This window comes from Micropterus salmoides, unplaced genomic scaffold (genome assembly GCF_014851395.1).
Source record: "Micropterus salmoides isolate LMB-PRFRI ecotype aquatic unplaced genomic scaffold, ASM1485139v1 Ms_hic_scaffold_8, whole genome shotgun sequence".
Taxonomy (NCBI): domain Eukaryota; kingdom Metazoa; phylum Chordata; class Actinopteri; order Centrarchiformes; family Centrarchidae; genus Micropterus; species Micropterus salmoides.
This window is the reverse complement of record NW_024044570.1, coordinates 13,297,771-13,323,911: the sequence shown is the minus strand read 5'-3', so window position 1 is coordinate 13,323,911 and position 26,141 is coordinate 13,297,771. Positions and strand designations below refer to the sequence as shown.

General features: G+C 38.1%; 1 protein-coding gene and 1 long non-coding RNA gene across 6 annotated transcripts in view; one reads left to right on the top strand and one right to left on the bottom strand.

Moving 5' to 3' along the window:
* Positions 1 to 25,330, bottom strand: part of LOC119893651 — a 96,992-nt gene extending 71,662 nt beyond the window's left edge. Inside the window, exon 1 of the long non-coding RNA XR_005442830.1 lies at positions 25,103 to 25,330. This is a non-coding gene — a long non-coding RNA (uncharacterized LOC119893651). The remainder of the gene's footprint in view (positions 1 to 25,102) is intronic.
* On the top strand, positions 6,300 to 19,716 carry LOC119893650. 5 transcript variants are annotated; one of them, XM_038705939.1, is made up of 22 exons: positions 6,300 to 6,608; positions 8,194 to 8,227; positions 9,802 to 9,979; positions 12,232 to 12,427; positions 12,508 to 12,639; positions 13,424 to 13,480; positions 13,601 to 13,657; positions 13,753 to 13,776; positions 15,121 to 15,159; positions 15,251 to 15,289; positions 15,381 to 15,419; positions 15,511 to 15,549; positions 15,641 to 15,679; positions 15,772 to 15,810; positions 15,902 to 15,940; positions 16,022 to 16,066; positions 16,172 to 16,213; positions 16,308 to 16,373; positions 17,842 to 18,008; positions 18,598 to 18,662; positions 19,082 to 19,182; positions 19,419 to 19,716. In XM_038705939.1, exons 3-22 carry the CDS (start codon positions 9,905 to 9,907, stop codon positions 19,526 to 19,528), a joined length of 1,410 nt encoding a protein of 469 aa, XP_038561867.1. In that variant the 5' UTR covers positions 6,300 to 6,608; positions 8,194 to 8,227; positions 9,802 to 9,904; the 3' UTR covers positions 19,529 to 19,716. The 5 variants fall into 5 exon arrangements, 4 of the variants coding, with proteins under 4 accessions (XP_038561867.1, XP_038561868.1, XP_038561870.1 ...); XM_038705940.1 differs by lacking the exon at positions 9,802 to 9,979 and having other exon boundaries at positions 6,301 to 6,608; XM_038705942.1 differs by lacking the exons at positions 8,194 to 8,227; positions 9,802 to 9,979 and having other exon boundaries at positions 6,301 to 6,608.
* Positions 25,331 to 26,141: the final 811 nt, after the last annotated feature.

The following is a 26,141-nucleotide window of genomic DNA, read 5'->3' as shown; positions in this document are numbered from 1 at the left end:
AGGAAAGTCTTAAGCCTACTCTTAAATGTGGAGATGGTGTCTGCCTCCTGAACCCAAACTGGAACCTTGTTCCACAGGAGAGGAGCTTGATAGCTGAATGCTCTGGCTCCAAGTCTACTTTTGGAGACTCTAGGAACCACAAGTAACCCTGCATTCTGGGAGCGCAGTGCTCTGGTGGGGTAGTAAGGTACTATGAGCTCTTTAAGATAAGATGGTACCTGACCATTAAGAGCTTTGTAGGTAAGAAGAATGATTTTAAATTCTATTCTGGATTTTACTGGAAGCCAATGCAAAGAAGCTAAAACAGGAGAAATGTGATCTCTTTTCCTGGTTCCTGTCAGAACATGTGCTGCAGCATTCTGGATCAGCTGAAGAGTCTTAACGGACTTTTTCGAGCAGCCTGATAATAAAGAATTGCAGTAATCCAGCCTAGAAGTAACAAATGCATGGACTAGTTTTTCTGCATCATTTTTAGACAGGATGTTCCTGATTTTTGCAATATTACGTAGGTGGATAAAGGCGGTCCTTGAAATTTGCTTAATGTGAGACTTAAACGACATGTCCTGATCAAAGATAACTCCAAGATTCCTCACAGTGGTGCTGGAGGCCAGGGCGATGCCATCCAGGGAAACTATCTCTTTAGATAATGCGTCACGGAGGTGCTTAGGCCCCAGAGCAATAACTTCAGTTTTATCTGAGTTTAACATTAGAAAATTACAGGTCATCCAAGTTTTAACATCCTGAAGGCACATTTGAAGTTTAGCTAACTGATGAGTTTCATCTGGCCTGATCGATAGATATAACTGAGTATCATCTGCATAACAATGAAAGTTTATGGAATGTTTCCTGATAATATTGCCTAAGGGAAGCATATATAAAGTGAAGAGGATTGGTCCGAGGACAGATCCTTGAGGAACTCCATGACTAACTTTGGCATGCATGGAGGACTCATCGTTAACATGTACAAACTGAAATCGATCTGATAAATAGGACTTAAACCAGCTTAGAGCGGTTCCTTTAATGCCAATGAAATATTCCAGTCTCTGCAATAGGATCTGATGGTCAATGGTATCAAATGCAGCACTAAGATCTAATAAAACCAGTACAGAGACAAGTCCTTTGTCTGATGCAATAAGGAGGTCGTTAGTAATTTTCACCAGTGCCGTCTCTGTGCTATGATGAGCTCTAAATCCTGACTGAAAATCCTCAAATAAACTATTGCTCTGTAGAAAGTCACACAGCTGTTTAGCAACTGCTTTCTCCAGAACCTTAGAGAGAAATGGAAGGTTAGATATAGGTCTATAGTTGGCTAAAACATTCAGATCAAGTTTGGGCTTTTTCAGAAGAGGTTTAATTACAGCTACTTTAAAGTACTGTGGTACATAGCCTGTTGATAAAGATAGATTGATCATATCTAGTATAGAGGTGCTGACTAAGGGTAAAACATCTTTAAGCAACCTAGTCGGGATGGGGTCTAAGAGGCAGGTTGATGGTTTAGATGAAGAAATTATTGAAGTTAGTTGGTAAAGATTGAGTGAAGCAAAACAGTCTAAACATGTATCTGGTTCTACAGCTGTTTCTAAGGTCCCTGAGTTAAGGGATAAGTCGGTGCCAATTTTGTCTCTAATAGCTAGAATTTTATCATTAAAGAAGCTCATGAAGTCGTAACTACTGAGAGCTATGGGAATACTTGGCTCAATAGAACTGTGACTCTCTGTCAGCCTGGCTACAGTGCTGAAAAGAAACTTAGGGTTGTTCCTATTTTCCTCTATTAATGACGAGTAGTACGCTGCTCTGGCATTATGGAGGGCCTTCCTATAAGTTTTAAGACTATCTTGCCAAATTAAACGAGAATTTTCCACTTTGGTGGAACGCCAGTTCCTCTCAAGTTTCCGCGATATTTGCTTTAATTTGCGAGTTTCAGTATTATACCATGGAGCTAACCGTCTTTGTTTTAGCATTTTCTTTTTTAGAGGGGCTACAGAGTCGAGTGTCATTCGCAGCGAGCCTGCAGCTTTATCAACAAGATGATCGATTTGGGAGGGACTGAAATTAGCATAGGAGTCCTCCATTACTTTGTGACTAGATAATGTATTTAGAGCTGATGGAATCGCATCCTTAAATTTAGCTCAGACAGACATCTTGTATAGAAATTTTTGCCCAATCGCGTGTAGTTCAGCAATACAAACTCAAAAGTTATCAAAGAGTGGTCGGATAAACAGGGATTCTGTAAGAACACCACTAAATGTTAAATTTCAATACCATACACCAAAACAAGATCGAGGGTGTGGTTAAAACAGTGAGTCGTTCATGAACACTCTGAGAGAAGCCAATGGAATCTAACAGAGAGATAAACGCAGTACTAAAGTCATTCTCAACGTCCACATGAATATTAAAATCCCCTACAATAATAACTTTGTCCGTTTTAAGGACTAAAGTTGACAAAAACTCTGCAAATTCAGATAAGAATTCAGAGTACAGGCCTGGTGCTCGGTACACTATAATGAAGAGAATTGGTTGCAGTGATTTCCAGCTTGGGTGCGAAAGACTAAGAACAAGGCTTTCAAATGAGTTATAGTTTGGTTTAGGTTTAGAGCTGATTAATAGGCTAGAGTCGAAGATAGCTGCAACTCCACCTCTGAGGCCTGTGCCTCGAGGAATATGAGTATTAATATGACTGGGAGGGGTGGATTCATTTAGGCTAACATATTCTCCATCACCCAGCCAGGTTTCAGTAAGACAAAATAAATCAATATCATAATCTGATATTAGTTCATTTACTAGTACACCTTTAGAAGAGAGAGATCTGTTGTTTAAGAGTCCACATTTAACTCTCCTATTCATTTGCACTATTGCTCTTGTGGTTTTAATTTTTATGAGGTTTTTATGCACAGCTCCTCTTCTGTTTACCTTTTTAAATAATTTCGATGGTCGGGGGACAGACACCGTCACTATAGGATTTTCACTAAGTAACTCCTGAAATGGAGGAGGAGAGAAGTGTGTTAGACTGCGACTCTGCGTAGGGTTTTTTCATAACAAAAATATATGATTTTTGCCTATTCAAGAGAGCCCTGTTTATCATTAATTTTATAGCAGTGATATGAGATCTGATATATGGCATTATTATTAGTAGGGTACTTTTTTTATAGTTTGTTTTGCTGGCCCCCACAATACATACACTTAATTTAATGTTCATCAGTAATAGTACTCCATAATTTATAACAAATCAGATATTTGTTTTCTTCAGTTTTAGACATTTGACTCTTATTCATCAAAACTTTAAAGAGGTGGTATTTTGCTTTTTGGCTTTTCCCCCTCTCCTTTATTAAGTTATCTCTATCAAGCCCAAAGTCCAGTCCAAAGGGAGTTCCCATCTCCCACAGAAAGCACTGCTCTGAACTGCTTGAAAACAGCTCGTTTGTAGTCCAGCTGTTTCCCTTCCTTCCCTGTGACGTCACAAAGCTTGCCAAGCGGCTAGCAGGAGGTCAGGCACACCCTCAAACCAAGCTAGTCTGAGCGGAGACCCTTTTCCACAGTACCAGCATAGTACCAGCTCAACTTCCCACTGAGCAAGCGACGTCTGTGGACATACAAAACAGGTTGATATCACGTCCGTCCGTCCAGGCCATAATCTGAACGTCCATTGACAGCCAGAATTAGTCGATTAATGACAATGAGAAATGATGTCCAATCTGGCCATAATCTAAACGTCCACCGACAGCCAGAACTAGTTGAGAAAAGACGTTCATACTGGCAATAATCTGGACGTCCGGTGACATCCAGAAACAGTCCATAAATGACGTGAATAAAGATGTCCAATCTGGCCATAATCTAAACGTCCACTGACAGCCAGAACTAGTTGAGAAAAGACGTTCATACTGACTATAATCTGGACGTCCGGTGACATCCAGAGACAGTCCATAAATGACGTGAATAAAGATGTCCGATTTGGCCATAATCTAAACGTCCACTGACAGCCAGAACTAGTTGAGAAAAGACGTTCATACTGACTATAATCTGGACGTCCGGTGACATCCAGAGACAGTCCATAAATGACGTGAATAAAGATGTCCGATTTGGCCATAATCTAAACGTCCACTGACAGCCAGAACTAGTTGAGAAAAGACGTTCATACTGACTATAATCTGGACGTCCGGTGACATCCAGAGACAGTCCATAAATGACGTGAATAAAGATGTCCAATCTGGCCATAATCTAAACGTCCACCGACAGCCAGAACTAGTTGAGAAAAGACGTTCATACTGACTATAATCTGGACGTCCGGTGACATCCAGAGACAGTCCATAAATGACGTGAATAAAGATGTCCAATCTGGCCATAATCTAAACGTCCACCGACAGCCAGAACTAGTTGAGAAAAGACGTTCATACTGGCAATAATCTGGACGTCCGGTGACATCCAGAAACAGTCCATAAATGACGTGAATAAAGATGTCCAATCTGGCCATAATCTAAACGTCCACTGACAGCCAGAACTAGTTGAGAAAAGACGTTCATACTGACTATAATCTGGACGTCTGGTGACATCCAGAGACAGTCCATAAATGACGTGAATAAAGATGTCCAATCTGGCCATAATCTAAACGTCCACCGACAGCCAGAACTAGTTGAGAAAAGACGTTCATACTGGCAATAATCTGGACGTCCGGTGACATCCAGAAACAGTCCATAAATGACGTGAATAAAGATGTCCAATCTGGCCATAATCTAAACGTCCACTGACAGCCAGAACTAGTTGAGAAAAGACGTTCATACTGACTATAATCTGGACGTCCGGTGACATCCAGAGACAGTCCATAAATGACGTGAATAAAGATGTCCGATTTGGCCATAATCTAAACGTCCACTGACAGCCAAAACTAGTTGAGAAAAGACGTTCATACTGGCAATAATCTGGACGTCCGGTGACATCCAGAGACAGTCCATAAATGACGTGAATAAAGATGTCCAATCTGGCCATAATCTAAACGTCCACTGACAGCCAGAACTAGTTGAGAAAAGACGTTGATACTGGCTATAACAGTTAACAGTTAACATCCAGATTTTGTCAATAAATGACAGAAAATATGTTTAGGCCACAAGAATGTCCACAAATCAAAAAAAGATGTTCACAATGCGGATATAGCCAGAAATGACAGAAAAAAAAAGAAAAAGAAAAAAGAGACAGCATGGCTAAAGGCTATTTTTTTAATTATTATTTAAATGATTGTAAGAAAACTACAACAAAACACAAAAACATTAACAACCATCATCACAACATTACCACATTAGAGTCCCTCAGTCCAGACTAATTTAAGTCTTTCAATCCAGATTAAGTGCAAGTCTTACACAGCCACTGTTCTTATAGCTTTTCAGTTTTTAGATAACTCAATAGACTCATTTTCATTTAATGTTTAAATCTTATTGCATTTAAAAAATTTACATTTGTGAACGTGAAATTTAAATAACAGAAAAAGCAAGGTTTATAAAATAAATATCACTTATTCACATGAAAACTAAAATTATTTCTATATGTAAATCCAAAGTTAGGATTCACATAACATTTGATAAAATCACAAATGTCACACCAAAATGTCACTGTGAAAGAGCAGTTCCAAAATAAGTCTCATGTTTTTCTGAACAGAAAGAGTATGTCATTCTTAAGTCTTTTGAGAGAGCACTTAGTAAAACCTATGAATTAACTTAAATTCTCTAATTTTGTTGGTAGCCTAATGTCCAAGCTTTTTTTCCACGGAATGATCAGTTCAGACTCAATTAAATGGATCAATTGACAGACTCCTCCCAAAACAAGACTATAAATTTCTTATTGTTTTTTAATTTAGATGAAGAATGCCACTGAGCAACAAAGAGATGAAAAAGGTTGCTATATGGCTATTGGGGACAAAGGCAGATGGTGACACTTCTTCCAGTCCATATGGAATATCGAAAGTTTATATAAAATTATATTTATTCTAGAAAAAATTTATTAATTATCTTTTTTTTCTGTCTGTTTGAGGGTGATGGGTAGGCTATTTCATAAATGGGCCTTTGAAGGCCATGGTTCCAAAATATCATGTTCCAAGCTGACCAACTTGACCTCAGCAAATGTGTAAATAAAATCAATTTCACCCATATACTCTATTTGTCCAATTTTTTATAGACTATATTTTGTTGTTATTTGTTATTTATTTATTATGTGTATGCTGTTTAGTAAAATTATATTAAAAAGTAATATATGCATATTTTTCAGATAATAGTATTTTTTTTTTCTCTCGGTTTTTTTTTTCTGGTGAAAAAGGCGGTTATTAGGTACTCTTTCCGGATTCAAGTAGATTGTGATATACCTCCCCTGTAGAAACACAGTTCTACCTTAGTGTTAATAAATAACAGGGACGGTCAACTTTTTTTTAACTTTTATAACATGATACTGAGATTTTTTATATTGATCAAATATGCTCGGAATACAGAGTTTCCAGTTCTGTGGCGGACGGATATGTGACTGCAGTCCGGTCCGCGCAGCAGTCTCTGGCTCTCCGCAGTCCGCACCTTAACTGTCTGAAGGCTGTCTTCGTCTCGTGTCGCTGTCTCGCACTTGACTATCAAGGACTTGTAAGTATGTTGTAATATTGGTAATAATATAGTGAGTGATTCCCGAAATGTTATCATAAAATTTTTTTCGATAGTCGCAGTTGCTCCAGTCAAGTCATCAATCAAATGTGTTTTCCTCTAAATGGACGTGCTAGCTAATCAACTACTTAAGCTAGCTTAGTTTGCGCCAATCAGCCTCAAACCGGACTTTCTATGGCAAGCCGTTTTAACACTAATTTAAACCGACTAAGTTAGTATTTTAATACTAACGTTGCTTATTTTTTATATACTATTCCATTAATTACTAGTACTTATTCATTAGCAACTATATGCTTATTCTTTAGCTAACTTACTAGTCAGAACACAGTTCAATTAAAAATGTAAAATAAATAATCTTGCTAGTAATATTTGGAATAAGTTACTAGTATCTAATATAAAGGTACTAGTATTGAATAAGTACTAGTAGTAGCAAGTTAATAAGTACTAGTATCTAATTAATTGATAGTACTAGAAATAAGTAGTATCTTTGAACAAGTACTAGTATCTATTGAATAAGTACTAGGCTATTGAATAAGTGTCTAAGGAATAAGTACTAGTATCTATTGAATAAGTACTAGGCTATTGAATAAGTGTCTAAGGAATAAGTACTAGTATCTATTGAATAAGTACTAGGCTATTGAATAAGTGTCTAAGGAATAAGTACTAGTATCTATTGAATAAGTACTAGGCTATTGAATAAGTGTCTAAGGAATAAGTACTAGTATCTATTGAATAAGTACTAGGCTAGTGTCTAATGAATAAGTAGAGTCTATTGAATAAGTAATGAACAACTACTAGAGTCTATTGAATTAGTAATGAATAAGTACTAGAGTCTATTGAATAAGTACTAGAGTCTAATGAATAAGTACTAGAGTCTAATGAATAAGTACTAGTATCTATTGAATAAGTACCAGTGTCTAATGAATAATTACTACTATCTAATAATAAGTACTAGTATCTATTGAATAAGTACCAGTGTCTGATGAATAAGTACTAGTGTCTAATGAATAAGTACTAGTGTCTAATGAATAAGTACTAGTGTCTAATGAATAAGTACTAGTGCCTAATGAATAAGTACTAGTGTCTAATGAATAAGTACTAGTGCCTAATGAATAATTACTACTATCTAATAATAAGTACTAGTATCTATTGAGTAAGTACCAGTGTCTGATGAATAAGTACTAGTGTCTAATGAATAAGTACTAGTGTCTAATGAATAAGTACTAGTGCCTAATGAATAAGTACTAGTGTCTAATGAATAAGTACTAGTGCCTAATGAATAATTACTACTATCTAATAATAAGTACTAGTATCTATTGAATAAGTACCAGTGTCTGATGAATAAGTACTAGTGTCTAATGAATAAGTACTAGTGTCTAATGAATAAGTACTAGTGCCTAATGAATAAGTACTAGTGTCTAATGAATAAGTACTAGTGTCTAATGAATAAGTACTAGTGCCTAATGAATAATTACTACTATCTAATAATAAGTACTAGTATCTAGTGAAATGAGACCCATGCTAATTAATTCACCCCTTTCCTCTCTCTTTTATGTTCTGTGGCCAGGATCTCTCATTCATCAGTGCAGCTACCAAGAATAGTGAGTATTTGTCCTCTACCTCCTTTGTCTCAGTGTTATTTCAACACAATTGGTCTCCAAAGTCAGATATATAATGTGTGTGTGTATATATATATATATATATTAGAGGTGTAACGGTTCACAAAATGCACGGTACAGTTCAATACGATACACTTATGTAACGATTCGGTTCGTTTTCGAAACAGCAAAAAGAAATAAATGGCAGATAAATTTCCTTGATTTTATTTTTTTCTATTCTTTTTTTTTTTAATTAAAACTAACATCATAAAGTATCAGGCGTGAGTTCCGCTTACATTAGGTTTTTCATTTGGTCTTGGGCAATGGTGTGTAGGGCTGGGCGATATGGTATATCGACAATGTCTCGCAAGTACCGCGATGTCGATTATAACAGTCTGTTACAGACGATAATTGCCAATGTCAAAAAATGACATATTTCACATAGCCCTATAGTTATAGCCTACACGTATTCACATGCAATAACATGAATGAAATATTTTTATAGACTAGTTAACAGTGTTGGGGAAGCTACTCTGAAACTGTAGTTTGACCAGCTACAAGCTACTCGTAAGTTAAAGTAGTTAAACTACAGTCAAGCTACCCTTTTGGAAAAGTAGTTAGCTACACTACAAGTTACTATCAAAAAGTAGCTAGCTACATTGAAACTACTTTTGATTTTTTGAACAACGTATATATATTATAAATAACTGAATAAGTGTCTGAGGAATGTTTTAAGTAAAATATTTAGAGTTTAAAACAATGCAATACAATTATGATTTCAAAGAGTATTGTTTTATTACACACAACACTCAAATATCTCAGACTGTATGTCAAAAGTGCAAAATTGCAACAAATAGCCTACAACATTGCAAGAACAAAATATACATCCAACATAAATTGCATCTAGAACATTTTCTCAAAAATACCGATTGAATTTGGACAAATAAGGCCATGGGTAATTAACATTAGTTGTTTGTCCATCCTCCAAACTGCCGTCACGTCTTGCTCCATCATGGATAATCATAATATGGGTGCGTCAACCCACTTCTGTACGTCAGTGAACCGTTAGCCGCAAGATGCATGATTAAACAACAGGTGGCGGTAATTGCAAAAAAAAATTTTGTAATCTAACAAGAAGAAGAATATCCTTGCATCGCGGTGATCGTGCTGATTCGCGCAGGCTTGACAAACACAATGTAGCTTTTGCTCCCACTACACCGCTACTTGATGCAAAAAGTAGTTAGCTACTGGAAAAGCTACACTGTTTAAAAAGCAACTGAGCTACTGCCAAGCTACTGAAAAATGTAGATAAGTTAGTAGTGTCGCTACTTGTAGTTAACTACTCCCCAACACTGCTAGTTAGTAGGACTAGGAATAGAAAATTGATTCTTCTTGATGGCATTCTTTAAGCGCAAGACATGAGAGAACGCGTCTGCATGCGCGCTGTTTTATGTGCTGTGCACTTTCACAAAGCGTGACTCTCATATATTGCACAGACAAAATATTTTTAATATTACTGGGTTTTGTTATGACACTTTTAATTTTGTGATGTTTTGTGATCTTTGTAATGGTTACAGATGGCTTATTTAAGAATGTGGAGAAAACGTAAAGCAGACATCAATGAACTTCTCCAGTCTGACGATAACAACGCGGTGACAATTGACAACGCAGTGACGACAAATGACAGAGAGGAAACAATCAATGATGATGGTGGAAGCAATGCTGATGAACACAGCACCAGTGTTACCACTGATGGTACAGACTTTGACACAGACACCGGAATGTGTGACTCTGATGTGGAGATTTTGAATCCCGAACCAGAGGTCGAAGTTAGAAACCTAGGCGATGACTTGCAAGAGTGGAGTACAAGACACCAAATTACTAATAGGTCCCTAAATGAATTATTGCAGATTCTAAGGGATCATGGACATGTACTCCCCAAAGATGCACGCACATTACTAGCCACTCCTCAAGTCATTGACAGCCATTCAAAATGCAATGGACAGTATATATACTATGGCTTGGAGGGGGGCATTTCCCGTGTACTGTGTCAAAATGATGCTTTCAGACGTCAACACAGTACGGTCAGTTTGGATGTCAACATTGATGGACTACCAATCTTTAAAAGTAGTAAAGTCCAGTTCTGGCCAATACTTGTGACATTTAGCAATTTCAATCCATTTATTGTGGCATTATATTGCGGGGAACGCAAGCCTGAGCCCCTTGATGAGTATCTCCATGACTTTTTGGAGGAGTTCAATAATCTCCAACAGAATGGCCTGGTGTTTTGTGAGAAAAAGTATGCCATAAATATTCGTACCTTTATCTGTGATGCACCGGCAAGAGCATATTTAAAATGCATTAAAGGTCATACTGCATATGACAGTTGTGAGAGGTGCCAAGTGAAAGGCCAGTATGTCGAAAGAAGAGTTGTCTTTAATCAGCTGACATCCACCTTGCGCACAGATGAAGCATTTAGTCAGATAGAGTATTCCCGCCATCAAAATGGGTCTAGCCCTTTAATATCTGCCGGGATACCCTGTGTCAGTGCCTTTGTTTTAGACTATATGCATACGATTTGCTTGGGTGTTGTTAGGCGGCTGTTGGTGTATCTGACTAGAGGCCCAAAACTGTGTAGGCTCTCTGTGAGACAGAAAATTGAAATCTCACAAAAACTGAACGGGCTACAAGGCCAGATGCCCAGCGAGTTTGCGCGACAGCCCCGTGGCCTTCAGGAGTTGGACAGGTGGAAAGCCACAGAGTTCTGTCAGTTTCTTCTTTACACGGGACCCATAGTTCTCAAAAATACTGTCTCCTCACAGCTGTATGCTCATTTTGTGACATTGACCGTGGCAGTATCCATCATGTTGGACTCAGATGACAGGACAAGAGCTGCCTATTTGGATTTTTCTACTGAACTGATGAGGCACTTTGTCTCTAGCTGCCCTGCACTCTATGGAAAAACATTTTCTGTGTACAATGTGCATGCCCTGTTACACATCCATGAAGATGTCTCTCGTTTCAGGTGCTCTTTAAATGACATTTGTTGCTTTCCATATGAGAATTATTTGCAGCAGATCAAAAGATTGGTCAGGACTGGCCAAAATCCATTAGCGCAGGTGTCCAAACGCCTGGTCGAAATCGAACATGCCCAGGGAAATTCCAGTGCAGGGCCAAAAGCTAAGCCCCAAATGTACATTTCAACAAAAAGGAGAGACAGCTGCTTCCTTCTGGACGATGACAGGTTTGCTTTTGTTCAAGAGAGGAGGGGAGATGGGACGGTTTTTGCGATGTGATAAAACAGAGACACACTGCCGCACTGTTTGACAAACCATGTTCGTCAAAGCTCTTGAACATTGCTTACATAGGGAATGGACATAGATTTCAAAGAAAAGAAGTCAAGGAAACAGACCTCGGACGAAAAGTAGCCTGTCTATCTTTCAACAATGGCTCTGTCATGATTCCTCTGCGGCATGGCATTGAACGTTCATGTTGAAGATTGGCAAGTCATAAAATGCATTGAGTATATACTGGGTATGTATATATATGAAATGTGTATTTCTCAACTCAATCTAGAAACAAGCAACAACTAAATGCACTGTGTTTTCAAATTGAAATAATTTTATTTATTTTTTAAAATATTGACATCTTTACATTACTGTAGGCTTGTTATTTGTCTTAATAGTACAACAGTAAAAAATAAATGTCATATTTACCTGTGCCCCTACTGTCTTAAGGCTGGACAGATACCAAAACTGAATTCAGTTAACAAACAGTCTGCACTGCATAAATTATAAATGAAATATAGACTAATCCTTATTAAAGCTACAAAAGTTTTTTAGTCAAGAGCAGTCAGTAATTTTCTCTGTTTTCTTTGTACTTTGTTTCATAGTCTTTCTTGACATCGCGATTGTGATATATTATATATATATATATATATATATATATATATATATATATATATATATATATATCATTTTTATTTATTATATTATTTTTTGTTGCAGGTTATGCTTTTCGTCAGAGCTGTGTGGAATGAAAATGGGAAGGAGATGGAGGGGACCATCCCTGATGCCTGGGTGAACGTTGCTGAAAAAACCCTTCGATGGCCAAAGACGAGGGCAAAATATTGTTTCGACAACCATGTGGCTCCGAAGGAGGATTGGGAAACTTTCCCATTGGTGAAAGTGAAATTTACCTCAGGTAACCTCTTATATTTTGATGCAATTCTGAGAAGTTATGTGATTATATAAGCTTTGATGACATGCATGCTGTCTTTGTAGAAAGTCTCCGTGAGTGTGAAGAACATGATCACACCAGCCATGCTGAACAATTAGAAGATGAAGATGAAGACGGAGAGGTTGTAGTGCAAAAGAGAAAGAAAAAAACTAAAACTTTTGAAGATTTTGTTGAAGGTATGTCCCCATCATTGATTGAATAGTGAAAACATGCAAACTCATGTTACAATTGACCCTTCGCAGGGAGCTTGATTGACAGGTGATCTGACCAATCATACTTCGCCATCTGCCTTTTTCTCCGACAAAGCAGTCAGGAGAGATAGTAGATTAACATGGGATGATTTGAACTTGAGAAACGGAGTGTACTGACGCCTTTCCGCGGTTAAAACAACATTCCTTCTGATGTTCATTCATTTTTATGCGAGAATGGAGAGATGATCGATTCACGAGCAGCTTTAATTGATGCTCTACAGCAGGGGTGTCAAACTCAGTTCCTGGAGGGCCACAGCCCGGCAGAGTTTAGCTTCAACCCTAATTAAACACACCTGATCTGCTAATCAAGTCCTTCAGGCTTATTTGAAAACTGCCTGTGTTTGTGTGTTGAAGCAGTGTTAGAACTAAACTCTGTAGGGCTATGGCCCTCAAGGAACCGAGTTTGACACCCCTGCTCTACAGCGATCTGTCACGACACATTAAAGAGCCACAAAATGATAATTATTGTTTACATTTATTTAAAAAATGACCAAATTTGTAAAGTGAGACTTTGTTTAATATGTTTAATATCAAAAGTAACCTGGTCTGTCCTGTCTGTCAGCGTGTTGTCAGTCTCCTCTCTGCTCTGCGATGTGTTTTTAACTGTGTGAGAACATGAGAGCGGCATAGCTTGTTGGTACATGGCGACAGTAACTAAGGGGGCGGGTCTTTTGGAACAGTCAACTGTAATGTGTTTTAATATTCAAAGGATCAGACCTGTGTGAGGCGTCTGCTGAGGGGGAGGATAAAGAGGAGTGGAAAGGAGGTACAGAAATGTTGTGGCATTAATTTAATGTGCATTGAAAGGTTGCCTGTGCTTAATAACAAAATTAAGTTAAAATTAACTGTAGCTTAATTTGTTTTATACCCCTTATTTACTGATAAGATGCCAGTCCTATAATTCCAGTCTTTCCCACCCCACCAATCAAAATTTCAAAAAATGGTGAGTTGTTGCTTAGATGACCATGCACATTTTAACCAGATTCAAATTTTAAGTTATTTGTGATTGTATTAAACAAAGTCTGTCTTTGTTGTCAGTGGGCCGTGACAGATCAAATAGTGGTGAGTAGAGCTGTCAATCTTCCAATTTAATACCATTCAAATTTCATTTTTCTTTTAATATTCAAATATTTATTGCTCAAATGCAGCCTGTATTTCACTATTATGCATTGTTAACGCAGTAATGATACACTATCTAACAAGTGTATTGAAGCGGCTCTCTTGCAAAGGCTGGTGCTCAGTTAGCACAATTTAAGCATGTTCGAAAGCACAGCAGAAAAGATTTGTCATAAACTAACAATAGCGTTAAAAACTAGCAATAGTTGTTATCAAATAGTAACAAAAGAGCAGGAGAGAGTTCGGCAAACAAATGTTCAAAGATTTAATATTTTACAGAATAATTTACATAACCGAAATACAACCATTTATAAGTCATACCATTTAAGTGAGTTAACACCTTGTGTTTCTTGCTGATTGTGATGTTCCTGAGAATACAGCTATTACGTAATATATGAAGTCGAAGCTAACTGACAGCTGTAGGGCAGCTAACATTAACTTTAGCTGTCTCCATGAAGCTCCCAGCTAAGCTTCTTTAAGTTGCAATGTAGTAAGGAAAAAATAATTAGCTGACTAATGATAACAAGCACTTTGGCTCGGTGAATGACAATTTTAAAGTTAATGTTAAAGCTATTTCCCATCCTTACGAATCCCGCAGCCTGTCACTCCTCCTGTACTAACATTACTCGGTACATCTAAAGACCTCACATTGCCTTGTGTTTCTCACTCTCGCTAACTTGAATTGTTCATCAAACGTGACATGAGAAAAGCATTTTGTAATTTTAGGATTTAAATAGTACTGTTTTTTTTACTATTCAAATTATATTTGACTTTAAGAATTCGTTCCAACTGCCCTGCTGATGAGTTTACTTTTTATTGTTACAATACCAAATCAGCATGCAGGTAATCACTACTGTGATCACAAGATGTAAGAAATGAATGAAAATATCTAGTTGCAATTTTTTTGACTGATATTGCAATTGTGATATTGGAGGGAATGATAATTTTTGTATCATTACTCTCATTGTAAAATATTTAAAAGATTTTAAGGAGGAAGAGGATCTGTACCAAACAAAGATTTTCCCTTTACACTGTAGGATACGATTTGTAGGCCAGGATGTCTCTGCAGCATCACAATTCGTTCATATTGCCATTTTGATAAAAATGCGATTAATTGTGCAGCCCTACTACTGATCATGACTGACTGACATTTTTGCTCAGGTTCACCCAGGTCTGCGGGCACGACAGGTCAACCAGAGGTGAGTTTAACATTTCATTGCTGAATATTGCAGGCAAGTCACTAGGACTATTGATCATGACTGACTGAAGGTTCTGCTCTGCGCTGTTTAGGTTCACCCAGGTCTGCGGGCAGCGACAGGTCAACCAGAGGTGAGTTTAACATTTCATTGCTGAATATTGCAGGCAAGTCACTAGGACTATTGATCATGACTGACTGAAGGTTCTGCTCTGCGCTGTTTAGGTTCACCCAGGTCTGCGGGCCGCGACAGGTCAACCAGTGGTGAGTTTAACATTTCATTGCTAAATATTGCAGGCAAGTCACTAGGACTATTGATCATGACTGACTGAAGGTTCTGCTCTGCGCTGTTTAGGTTCACCCAGGTCTGCGGGCCGCGACAGGTCAACCAGTGGTGAGTTTAACATTTCATTGCTAAATATTGCAGGCAAGTCACTAGGACTATTGATCATGACTGACTGAAGGTTCTGCTCTGCGCTGTTTAGGTTCACCCAGGTCTGCGGGCCGCGACAGGTCAACCAGTGGTGAGTTTAACATTTCATTGCTAAATATTGCAGGCAAGTCACTAGGACTATTGATCATGACTGACTGAAGGTTCTGCTCTACGTTGTTTAGGTTCACCCAGGTCTGCGGGCCGCGACAGGTCAACCAGTGGTGAGTTTATACATTTCATTGCTGAATATTGCAGGCAAGTCACTAGGACTATTGATCATGACTGACTGAAGGTTCTGCTCTACGTTGTTTAGGTTCACCCAGGTCTGCGGGCCGCGACAGGTCAACCAGTGGTGAGTTTAACATTTCATTGCTGAATATTGCAGGCAAGTCACTAGGACTATTGATCATGACTGACTGAAGGTTCTGCTCTGCGCTGTTTAGGTTCACCCAGGTCTGTGGGCCGCGACAGGTCAACCAGTGGTGAGTTTAACATTTCATTGTTAGATTATCAATCAGGATGCAGGCAACTAACACTATTGACTATTGGTTTGGGTTGCACAGGTTCGTCCAGGTCTAGGTCCGTGGGCCGGGACAGTTCAAGTGGTCGTGAGTATTGCCAGTTACATTTGGCTTGTCTTATTGAATATCAGATTAGCATGAGGAATACCATTGCTACTGGACTGACTAATGTTGGTGGTTTGGGTTTCTCAGGTGTACCCAGGTCCCAAGCCGTGGAGAGCAGGTCCTTAGATGGTGAATGTCATTGGTTGTATCACTCAATGAGGCAGATTGCACATATGTTCTAAACATATTGATTGCTTCACACACTTTTTTCTTTCCTGCTTAGGTCTTTCGCATGCAAGGCCCATTTACAATAGGGCTGTGCCAACCACATTCCCCCTGTCAGAAGCGAGTAAGTACAAAAATATTTTCATGTGAAACCCAGACTAATATGTATTATAACATTGCATTCTCTTTGTAACTGTTTGGTAAATCAGACTTCAGGTTTTCATCTTGTTGCTTTGCCATTTATGACATTTGGTCTAGAACCATCTCTTAATAAAATTGTTCTTTAATAAAACTGATTTGTCAAATACAGGGTTAAGGTTTCCCTTTGAATAAAGTATTAAAGGTGGGGTAGGTAGAAATTTTCTAAAAATACTTTTTCCCAAATTTGTTTAAACTGTCTATATTTACCAATACATAATTAAAATGTAAGTACTCTGAAAAAAGAAAAAAAAAGTATACAAATCGAGTGTCTGTAGTCCTCTCAGTGCTGCAATAACACAGCTCATTATTTCATTCACCCCCACCCCCTCCCGTCTGGGATCCTAACAAAGCCACGCCCCCAAAACACAGGAACGCGCGCTGCCGACCGCGCTCAGCTAGAGGACGCGTTTACCAGCGCCGCGGAGAGGAGCAGTGCATGACATCATGTCAGAATCACATGTAATTAAATGCCTAACTTTATCATTATTAATATAAACAACTAACATGGCTGGTAGTACTCACTATCAAGCTAGCATATCGATACTGGTAATGGTGAAGTTTAAAATATATTGAGTTTGATTCAGTAACGAGCTAGTAACATAAAAACTAAAAAAAGGTTGCATTGATACACGTTTTCACGTTACCATCAGTTACACTGTGATGAAGATGAATTTCGTGTAAGATTCATAACATATATGGTGTTTTACGTGTAAAAGCTTCCACGAAAGCAATGTCTGTTGGCGTGACCCTGGTTGTCAGTTGTCGCCACGGCTGGAAAGCCCCGCCGATATTGACTCTCGTCTGACTTCTTGCTTTATCCAAAGACTTTTGGGTCATAACCTTTTCAAATACTGTTTTCCTTTTTTGCCCGGTTTTCCTTCGCTGACTGTATATGCAGGTAACTGGGAATTTTGACTGCTCTTGCTCTGCCATAATTGTGATTCTTCCCAGCTTCAGTGCCTCTTCCAATCCTTGAGCAAACGTGTGCGGGCATGTGGGCTGCTCTTACGCAGCAGTGCTGGTAGCCATGGTAGCGAGGCAGAGTAACAGCCGCTGAGCCTATCACTTCTTTCGTCCCGGTTGGAAATAATGAGCTGTGTTTATTACAGCACTGAGAGGACTACAGAACTCGATTTGTATACTTTCTTTTTCAGAGTACTTACATTTTAAGTATGTATTGGTATATATAGACAGTTTAAACAAATTTGGGAAAAAGTTTTATAGAAAATTTCTACCTACCCCACCTTTAAGTAACTAATTGAATAGTCATTCATTTTTCTGGGATTGCTAGAGAGCACTCTTTTACTGAAAGGCTGAAATGCCTTGCTGTTACCAGAGAACCATGATTATAGTGAGTAATCATTTTTTTCTTAATTTCTCATTATTGCCAGAATTCCAGAAAATAGTGGTAACAAAGCTGGTGACTCTCACTGATGAGGTCAAAAAACTCCAGAGGACCTTACCTAACTCTGGGATTGATATAAGCAAGATCGACACCTTGGAAGAGTTCGAGAGGGAGGAGGCTTCTCTTCTGGAGAAAAACAAATTTGAAACCTTGGTAAAATATTTTTCAACCTCTTCCAATAGGGGGTTTATGCGGTGCGCTAAGCGTTCTAACCGACAAACAGGTCTAATCATTTCCGCTTTTCACTTCAGTACACATCTGCAGCGTAGGTGATCTCTTAGGTAACTTAAGTTTAGTTTATTATAATACAATTTTTCTTTCTGATCAAACTTTAGTGTACTTAGAGAGTAGAGTTTTTGTTGTGTGCCAAGCTGCGAGTCAGTCAGGGTGATTCGGGTCCAAAAGATTAGGCGTGTTAATTGCGTTATAAGGAGACACACCACTGACTGCAGTCGGCATTTTGTGCCAGAAGATATATGAAACACAGTAATACAGCTCATATTGATACATTTCAATATGTTCTAGCAAATTCTATCTGAATTTTGTATTTTACCTGCTGATACAATGTGTTGGAAAGTATGTGATATTAGAGTTAAACAAATCATTCAATTATCTCAAGACTAGACATATAATTTTCAAAATTGACAGTTTTTCAAGGCAGCAAACAATTGGACCACACTGGTTGAACTTTTTTCTCTATCCGTACAATGTTCTCAATTTTTTACCCTTGATATATTTGCAGGTTTGTCAGCTGGCAAGAGTCGGGGGGAAAGATGTAAAGGACTGCACGCACAAAGTGATGGACAGGTATTTATTTACACATTAACTTTAACAGACACAGGTCTTTAGACATCTGACCAGAACAGTTTTTCATGTTAGTTCAGCTCTGCTTTGGTTTTCTTGTGTCCCCATTTTTTCATTTGGTGCTTCATTTGGGGGTTTGGTTTAGTTGATGTTTTAAGTAAGGAGCAGGACTGTGTACTTGGGCACAGTGAACGCACAGTAAGGCTGACGATGGTTAATTTATGCAGCCCTTTGTCCATCTCAGCCAATGCCAATGCTCTATCAAAATCGCTGTTTGTTTTTTTGTCATTTATTTTGAATTCCTGCCGAAAAAACGCAGCCTGCGGTCACCATGCTACGTGTGTGTGTGTGTGTGTGTGTGTGTGTGTGTGTGTGTGTGTAAGTAATAATTGCATATTAATTTTGTCTTGTATTGGATTTAGGCTCTTCACCAATCAGCTGATGACCTTTTTTAATATGAAGGGGAAGGGCAAAAAGGATAAAATTGGAATTGAAGACAAGAAATTGTTTTCAGCAATAAAAGGTAAGCTTCATATTATGGCAATTTAAAAAAAAGTGTGTATAATATGTATATGTATGTGTGTGTGTGGAATGTTGAATATCAGGCTTGATGTAACTTGACTTGATTTAATAACTATTTCATTTAATCAAGTACTCAAATTTTCATCTATGTATACTATGTATCTGTGCTGCAAGCTAGACCACAACAGTGGCGTTTGTTATTTATTTTTCATGTGCATGTTTTTGCTTTGATTTTAGCTGCTGTCATGAAATGGGACCCAGCTGCTACAGAGGCCCAAATAAAGTCTGCTGCAGCCGATCATTTGAAACATGCTCCCGGGAGAGTCGGGGGTGGTGGCTACAAATAAATATATTGTGGACCTAATAGCAGCCATATTTTGTTAATTGTTTACTGTTTTAACAACATTTTATAGTACTTTATTTATAACTTTACTGTTCTGGCAGTAATACAGTTTTATTGTGTTAATTTATACTTTAATGTTCTGGTTTTAAGTTTGGGTAAAATTAGTAATAAAAATATGTTTTGAGATTTAAATCATTGATTTCTTCAAGTGATCAGTTTGGTTTACAGGAAAATACTAGGCAGTTTATTAAAATTATATTGATAAGATGCAGTTTCATGACACGACAACCATTAAGTAACTGGGTTTTTCTCAGAACTAACTCTGCAACTATTTTGAAGTAAACATTTTTTAAAGTTAGATCCTACCAAATATTCACAGATGGGATTTTCATGTCAGTATGGGTCTTAACAGTCTTTGGCATTTCTACTAAAGAAAACGTGTCTAATATTTATTCTGCCTTTAGATGGCTCCTGTGAGGACGTCTTCTGGATGTCTAACAATTACATCTGTAGCACGTCTTTAATTGACGTCTAAACAACATCCTGAAAAGACGTATAAAAAACTTTCATTCTGGCTCCTGTGAGGACGTCTTCTGGATGTCTAACAATTACATCTGTAGCACGTCTTTAATTGACGTCTAAACAATGTCCAGAAAAGACGTATAAAAAAACTTTCATTCTGGCTCCTGTGAGGACGTCTTCTGGATGTCTAACAATTACATCTGTAGCACGTCTTTAATTGACGTCTAAACAATGTCCAGAAAAGACGTATAAAAAACTTTCATTCTGGCTCCTGTGAGGACGTCTTCTGGATGTCTAACAATTACGTCTGTAGTACGTTTTTAATTGACGTCTAAACAATGTCCAGAAAAGACGTATAAAAAACTTTCATTCTGGCTCCTGTGAGGACGTCTTCTGGATGTCTAACAATTACGTCTGTAGTACGTTTTTAATTGACGTCTAAACAATGTCCAGAAAAGACGTATAAAAAACTTTCATTCTGGCTCCTGTGAGGACGTCTTCTGGATGTCTAACAATTACATCTGTAGCACGTCTTTAATTGACGTCTAAACAACATCCTGAAAAGACGTATAAAAAACTTTCATTCTGGCTCCTGTGAGGACGTCTTCTGGATGTCTAACAATTACGTCTGTAGTACGTTTTTAATTGACGTCTAAACAATGTCCAGAAAAGACGTATAAAAACTTTCATTCTGGCTCCTGTGAGGACGTCTTCTGGATGTCTAACAATTACGTCTGTAGTACGTTTTTAATTGACGTCTAAACAATGTCCAGAAAAGACGTATAAAAACTTTCATTCTGGCTCCTGTGAGGACGTCTTCTGGATGTCTAACAATTACGTCTTTCAGACGTATTCTAGACGACTTCTTGCTCGCTGGGTTGGCTCGGCTTTGTTTGGTTTTCCATTGTAGAAATGTTGTACCTGTACCTGCTTCTAGGTACTTTTTTTTCATATCACCTCCGTCAAGGTTCCAAGCGAGCTGACAGAGGCCAGCAACAGAAAGTTTTATATTTTACTGTTTCGTATGTAATTTCATCACTAAATCCACTTCTGAGAAGTTTTGAGGTGAAATCAGCCGTGTAGATTTCAAATATTGACAGTTTTACGAGAACTGATGGCGGAACAAAAATGTGCTTGAATATTGTCGGAGTTGAGGAGCTCCGCAAGTGGCTGCAGGGGATGCCTGTGCCAACCTGCGGGAGGAGCGTGTGAGGCCGGCCAGCCGCCCACTCACAGAGCCCTCTGCTCCTGCCGTCACACAGACCGCTGCAGCAACAACGGCAGAGGAAAACACAGCTGGAAGGTTTTCATAACGCTCATCTGTCTTTACATTCTGAGGAATGTTGAAACGTTTTAACTTTAAAAAAGAGAAAGCTGTGTGGATCGCTGGTGTGTGTCTCGCATTGAACATTACGCCACGGCAGTTGTGTGTGGCGTCGCTATGACGACAAGCTACATACCATCTCTGGGTACTATCTGCAATGGAAAACGGAGCAGGCCCGAGTAGAGTCAATCGATTTGCGCTATGGTAGCATTTTTCGTCAGAACACCGGCAACAGTCCTAAAAGATGATGCAACTCCGACTCTGTAAATTCACAATCACGTGCTTTATTGGTTGTGAATTATATTTATGATGTGGAACAATGATGTTGTGTGGTTGTGGACTTGAGTAACTTCTACCATCTGCTAGGTTACGGTCGCAGTCTGAAGCGGCTTTGACTTGGATCACACTACCTTGTTTCTTATGACCTGCCCTTCTCTGCTTCTGATTGGCTAGTAGTCCTTACCTGGGAACTGCGCATTTGCAACTCCCAACAAAAGATTTTGTACAAGTAAGATGCATCACTCTGTAGCTCGGAGCGTACAACACATAGGGTGAAAAGAGGAGCTGCAGCAATGTGCAGTATGAGAAAAATATAGTGTTTTTTGAAAATTAAACCATGTAAACTATTCTGGTACAACCCCTAAATAAGATTTTGAACCTGAAAATGAGCATAATACCACCGCTTTAACATACTATTTACAAACAATAAAAAAGTTTATTTTTATACTGCATTATGTCATGGTATCTTGGCATGGTCTCAACATAACAAATATTAGGGATAATCTTTGTTTATGTTATGTGTTTCTGAAAATAAAGGGGAAAAAGAATATCACCCGATATGTAGACATATCGGATTTTAAAATCGGTATTGGACTTAAAAATCCCATGTCGGTCGGGCTCTACTGAAAGCAATGCAGAATGCCTGAGAGCCTTATTGAATTATATTCTGTTATAAGCTAGTTTTAGCTTTTGAATTGTCACATGCCAAGTGAATTGTGTGTTTCCCTTTACATAAATAAATATTTAACATAAATTGGTGCAGAAAGATTACCAGAATGCAGGAAATTAAGTGTTTAGTGCTCTAAATAATATAATTCAGCATTGAAAATTTCTTAAAAATAGTTAAAATCTCGTCTTGTCTCAATCTCCCGAACCCAATATTGTGTGTCGTCTTGTGATTATTAACCCTTAGTTAATACACAGAGAACCTTGCTGCCACTTGCTTCCTCTGTTATATTAGCTGCCGCTGGCTGATTAGGGTTTATCAGTATAACTTCTATATCCTTCACCATCCACCACATCAAACCCTCTTTCTTTCCACCTAGTTCATCAACCACAATACAATTACTGGTCTTTATAAAGACACGTCAGACACTCAGCTGCAGTGAGGCTATGTATCGATATAGCCTACCAATGCAGTGGCTAAAGCCAGCTAGACAATGAGGTCACGCATGCGAGATCAGAGACAATTAGACAATGTTTAATCAATAGGCACACTTGACTAGACAGGGGGTCTACTACAAGTGATCTAAATGTCGGTATTGACAGTGTTGCATTTGAATAGTTACAGTAGATCTGCTTTAGCCTTAATCTATCAATATAATGGACGGCCTTCAGATTTTTTCTGTCATTATTAAAAAAATTCAGTCAATGACAGAATATTCTGTGAACACAGCCCGTGTTACTGCATTAGTTTTAGCTAGTTGGACCTAAGTGACTGACAACTGAGTGTATGTGTACACCTGTCTAGATGGCTGTCTACCATTACCTTTATATGCCACATTTAAACCCAGGAACAACTCAAATCAATGTGTTGTCTGGGACCACACAACAAAACAAAGACAGCAACAAGTCTTTAGTGACCAGGGGACAAACAGATGAGTCAGTTATAAAAAAAAAAATATTTTAAATTAGATTACGTAAAAAATTATGACAGTAATTTGGGATGGGTGTAAATGAGAGTTAATTTTACTGCCAGGTGGGATGAAAGATTGGTCTCTGTTTGCAAGTGCATCCACTCTAAATTTGTAACCATACAGGGGACTTGGGAATCTGCTTTGTGGGGTTTACTGAGGACAGAGAACACTGGAAAAATATTCCAACTGGATGAAAACGAAATAGACAGCTTACTGACGTGATGAATTGATATGTGAAGAGGTTGAAGAGGGACCACTCTGAGCCTGAGATGTTTGTTCAAAAGGACTTATTGTCAAAGAAAACACCCAAAACCTGTTTATGATCACTGGATATTCATGTTGGACCATCTGTCTGTCCATTATCCACAGTTTCCTTTCATTTTCTGGTAAAATGGCTCTATAAAGCGAGTTTCCTGTCTCATCGCCAAATGCCTGTTGGTTAAGGTACTTGTCACGACTTATTCAAGTTAATTACCTTTCCAATCAATAGGTGACTTTAACCTTTTGGCCTCTGTGTTGTTGTGATTCAATTTAATTCAACTCTGGGGAATATACACTTATTGTAATTACTCTCTCTCAAAATGGAGAAAATTGATTTCCTCTACTGCTGAAATGTTTTGTCTAATTAATCCACAACATAAGCAAACTGCTAAATAAAAAATATTGCGGTGTATTTATCAACCAGCCTCTAAACAAAACATTTTCATTTGTCACCTTCTCATCTTTAACAAAACACTGGAAGCATCTTGATTACAATTTCTTTTTGAAATTTGCTCATCTTCTGAGTTTTCCAATTTTCTATTATGACAGAAACCCAAGGGACAATTATTATTAATCCCAGTTAAACACCACAGATTGAATGAAATTAACTTTTTGGAGTAGTTGCTCAGGTATTCAAACAACAGTTCATCAGCATCTCAGTGCAAACTCTTGGACTGACTTTAGAAAGCTTGTTAATTTGTCTTCTGATTGATTCCTACAATTACTACAAAGTTCTTTCACACAGGGAAGTTTTAGACATCTGATCAAAAACTTTACCTGATGAATGTCTGAGAACCAAAATGTTGTAAACAGATTAAGTACAAGTGATTGACAGTGGACAGGATTTTTCATAAATTGACAAACTGAAATAAAAGTGATTGAGTCCCATGGCAATTGTGGCCCATGTAAACCACCAGGGCCTGGTGTTCTTTTAGAGAGTCAGTTAAAAACTCAAACTAAGTGCTTATTTTAATAAGTGGAGGAGTGGATCAGGCCAAATCAGAGAGGGCACATATACATGAATTACACACTTTTTTGAATGTATTGTCTTATAGCGTCCAGATATAGGTTACATTATCACAAAAGGTATACCCTGACTGAACACTAAAATATCTAAAAATGTATGTTTACATCAAATGGTATCAGTGTATGTACCAAATACATGACTTACATACACACTTATCTACATTCTTGGCATACACAGGATTGCCACGTTTATTGTAGTGTGTAACAGTATTCTAGTTAGTCAAGCTAACTACTGAATGAAAAGGTTCTCACAAGCATCGAGCATACCTTCTGCAAAGCTTCATTCACTAATACCTCATAGCCAACAGGTGACTGAACAACAAATAAATACATTTTTCAAAGCAGACTCTGTCCCTGCAACTGTGTCTGACAAACCATATACTGTATAATACATATTACTTCCATAACATCAACAAGAGCCCGGTAAGGACAGCACACAGAAGACATTTACTTTAGAAATCAGCCAGCAAAGAGACCTAACGTCACACAGACAGACAGGGTACATGTGACAAGAGACGTTCTGACTCACGTTATTTGACGTCGAGGTCCATTTTCTTTTATTTTGAGATTAAGTCCATTATCCATGTCATGCAGGCCCCTTCGGTGGTTATTTAGTTTGTTTCTTGGCAGAACTCCTCTTCATCTTTCTCCACCTAGCTTAATTTTGTGGAGGAAACTCTCCTCTTATTTCAGAAATTAAAATGACAGCTGTTGCTATTTTTGGATAGTTTGTGTTTTTACAATTAAAGTCATAACACACTGACATTGTTGTCACATTTTACAGACTATATAATGCTCTAAAGGCTTAAATAGGCATCCTGACAATCAGCAACTGGCCAATGAGAGGAAGGATAATGAAAAGCAGGTGTTTTCAATCAGCTCATCAAGTAGTTGGAGGGCGCTTATATGTTTTAGCATTGATGTCATAGTTAGTGGAGCTGTTGTACTGGATTGCATTATATTCAGAGGTATTTCTAATATCCACCCCTACCTATGACCTCAGTGATAAACATACAGCCTAAATGAATTTACACATGAGACTGACCTTTGCTTCACTGTGTGGTCTTGGGGAAGTAAATCAATCTCGTTTTGAAATATAGTCATGTTAATTGGCCATAAGCTCATAAAATATGACATGAGCTGGTAAATATTTTACTATTGCAAGTCATCATTAAGCCAGCACATTAGAAGCAAAATTAATATTTCAGAAGTCAGTTTTAAATTGGATTAAAGTCTGGTAATAAAAGTATCATTTATTAGTAGACTTTCCAGTAGCTCAGTTAGGTGCAGTATTCATTGCCAAGGGAATTTAAAGTCAGTGTTGTGTATTAAATGTTGTAGAGAAGACTGCTGTATGACGAGGTCTCCCCAGATATTCCAAACAGCCGTTAAATAGTTCTGTCTTTAATATGTCAGTTTGGTCTCCTGTTGAGATTTTTAAAAATTCATTCACCACACTTCTATCCCCATTGGAGCATGACTGAGAGAGAGAAACACAGAGCACAAAGGAAGTACAAAAGGTTTTCTGGCTTGGAGGCATTTGTACAGAGATAACTATTTCCTATCTC

Bases quoted from the DNA above. Each gene is read 5' to 3' on its own strand.
- LOC119893650 (XM_038705939.1), top strand. From the start codon at position 9,905: ATGACAGAGAGGAAACAATCAATGATGATGGTGGAAGCAATGCTGATG. The intron at 13,777-15,120 runs GTGAGTAGAGCT...TGCGCTGTTTAG, and splicing joins CCGTGACAGATCAAATAGTG to GTTCACCCAGGTCTGCGGGC. The intron at 16,374-17,841 runs GTAAGTACAAAA...CATTATTGCCAG, and splicing joins ATTCCCCCTGTCAGAAGCGA to AATTCCAGAAAATAGTGGTA.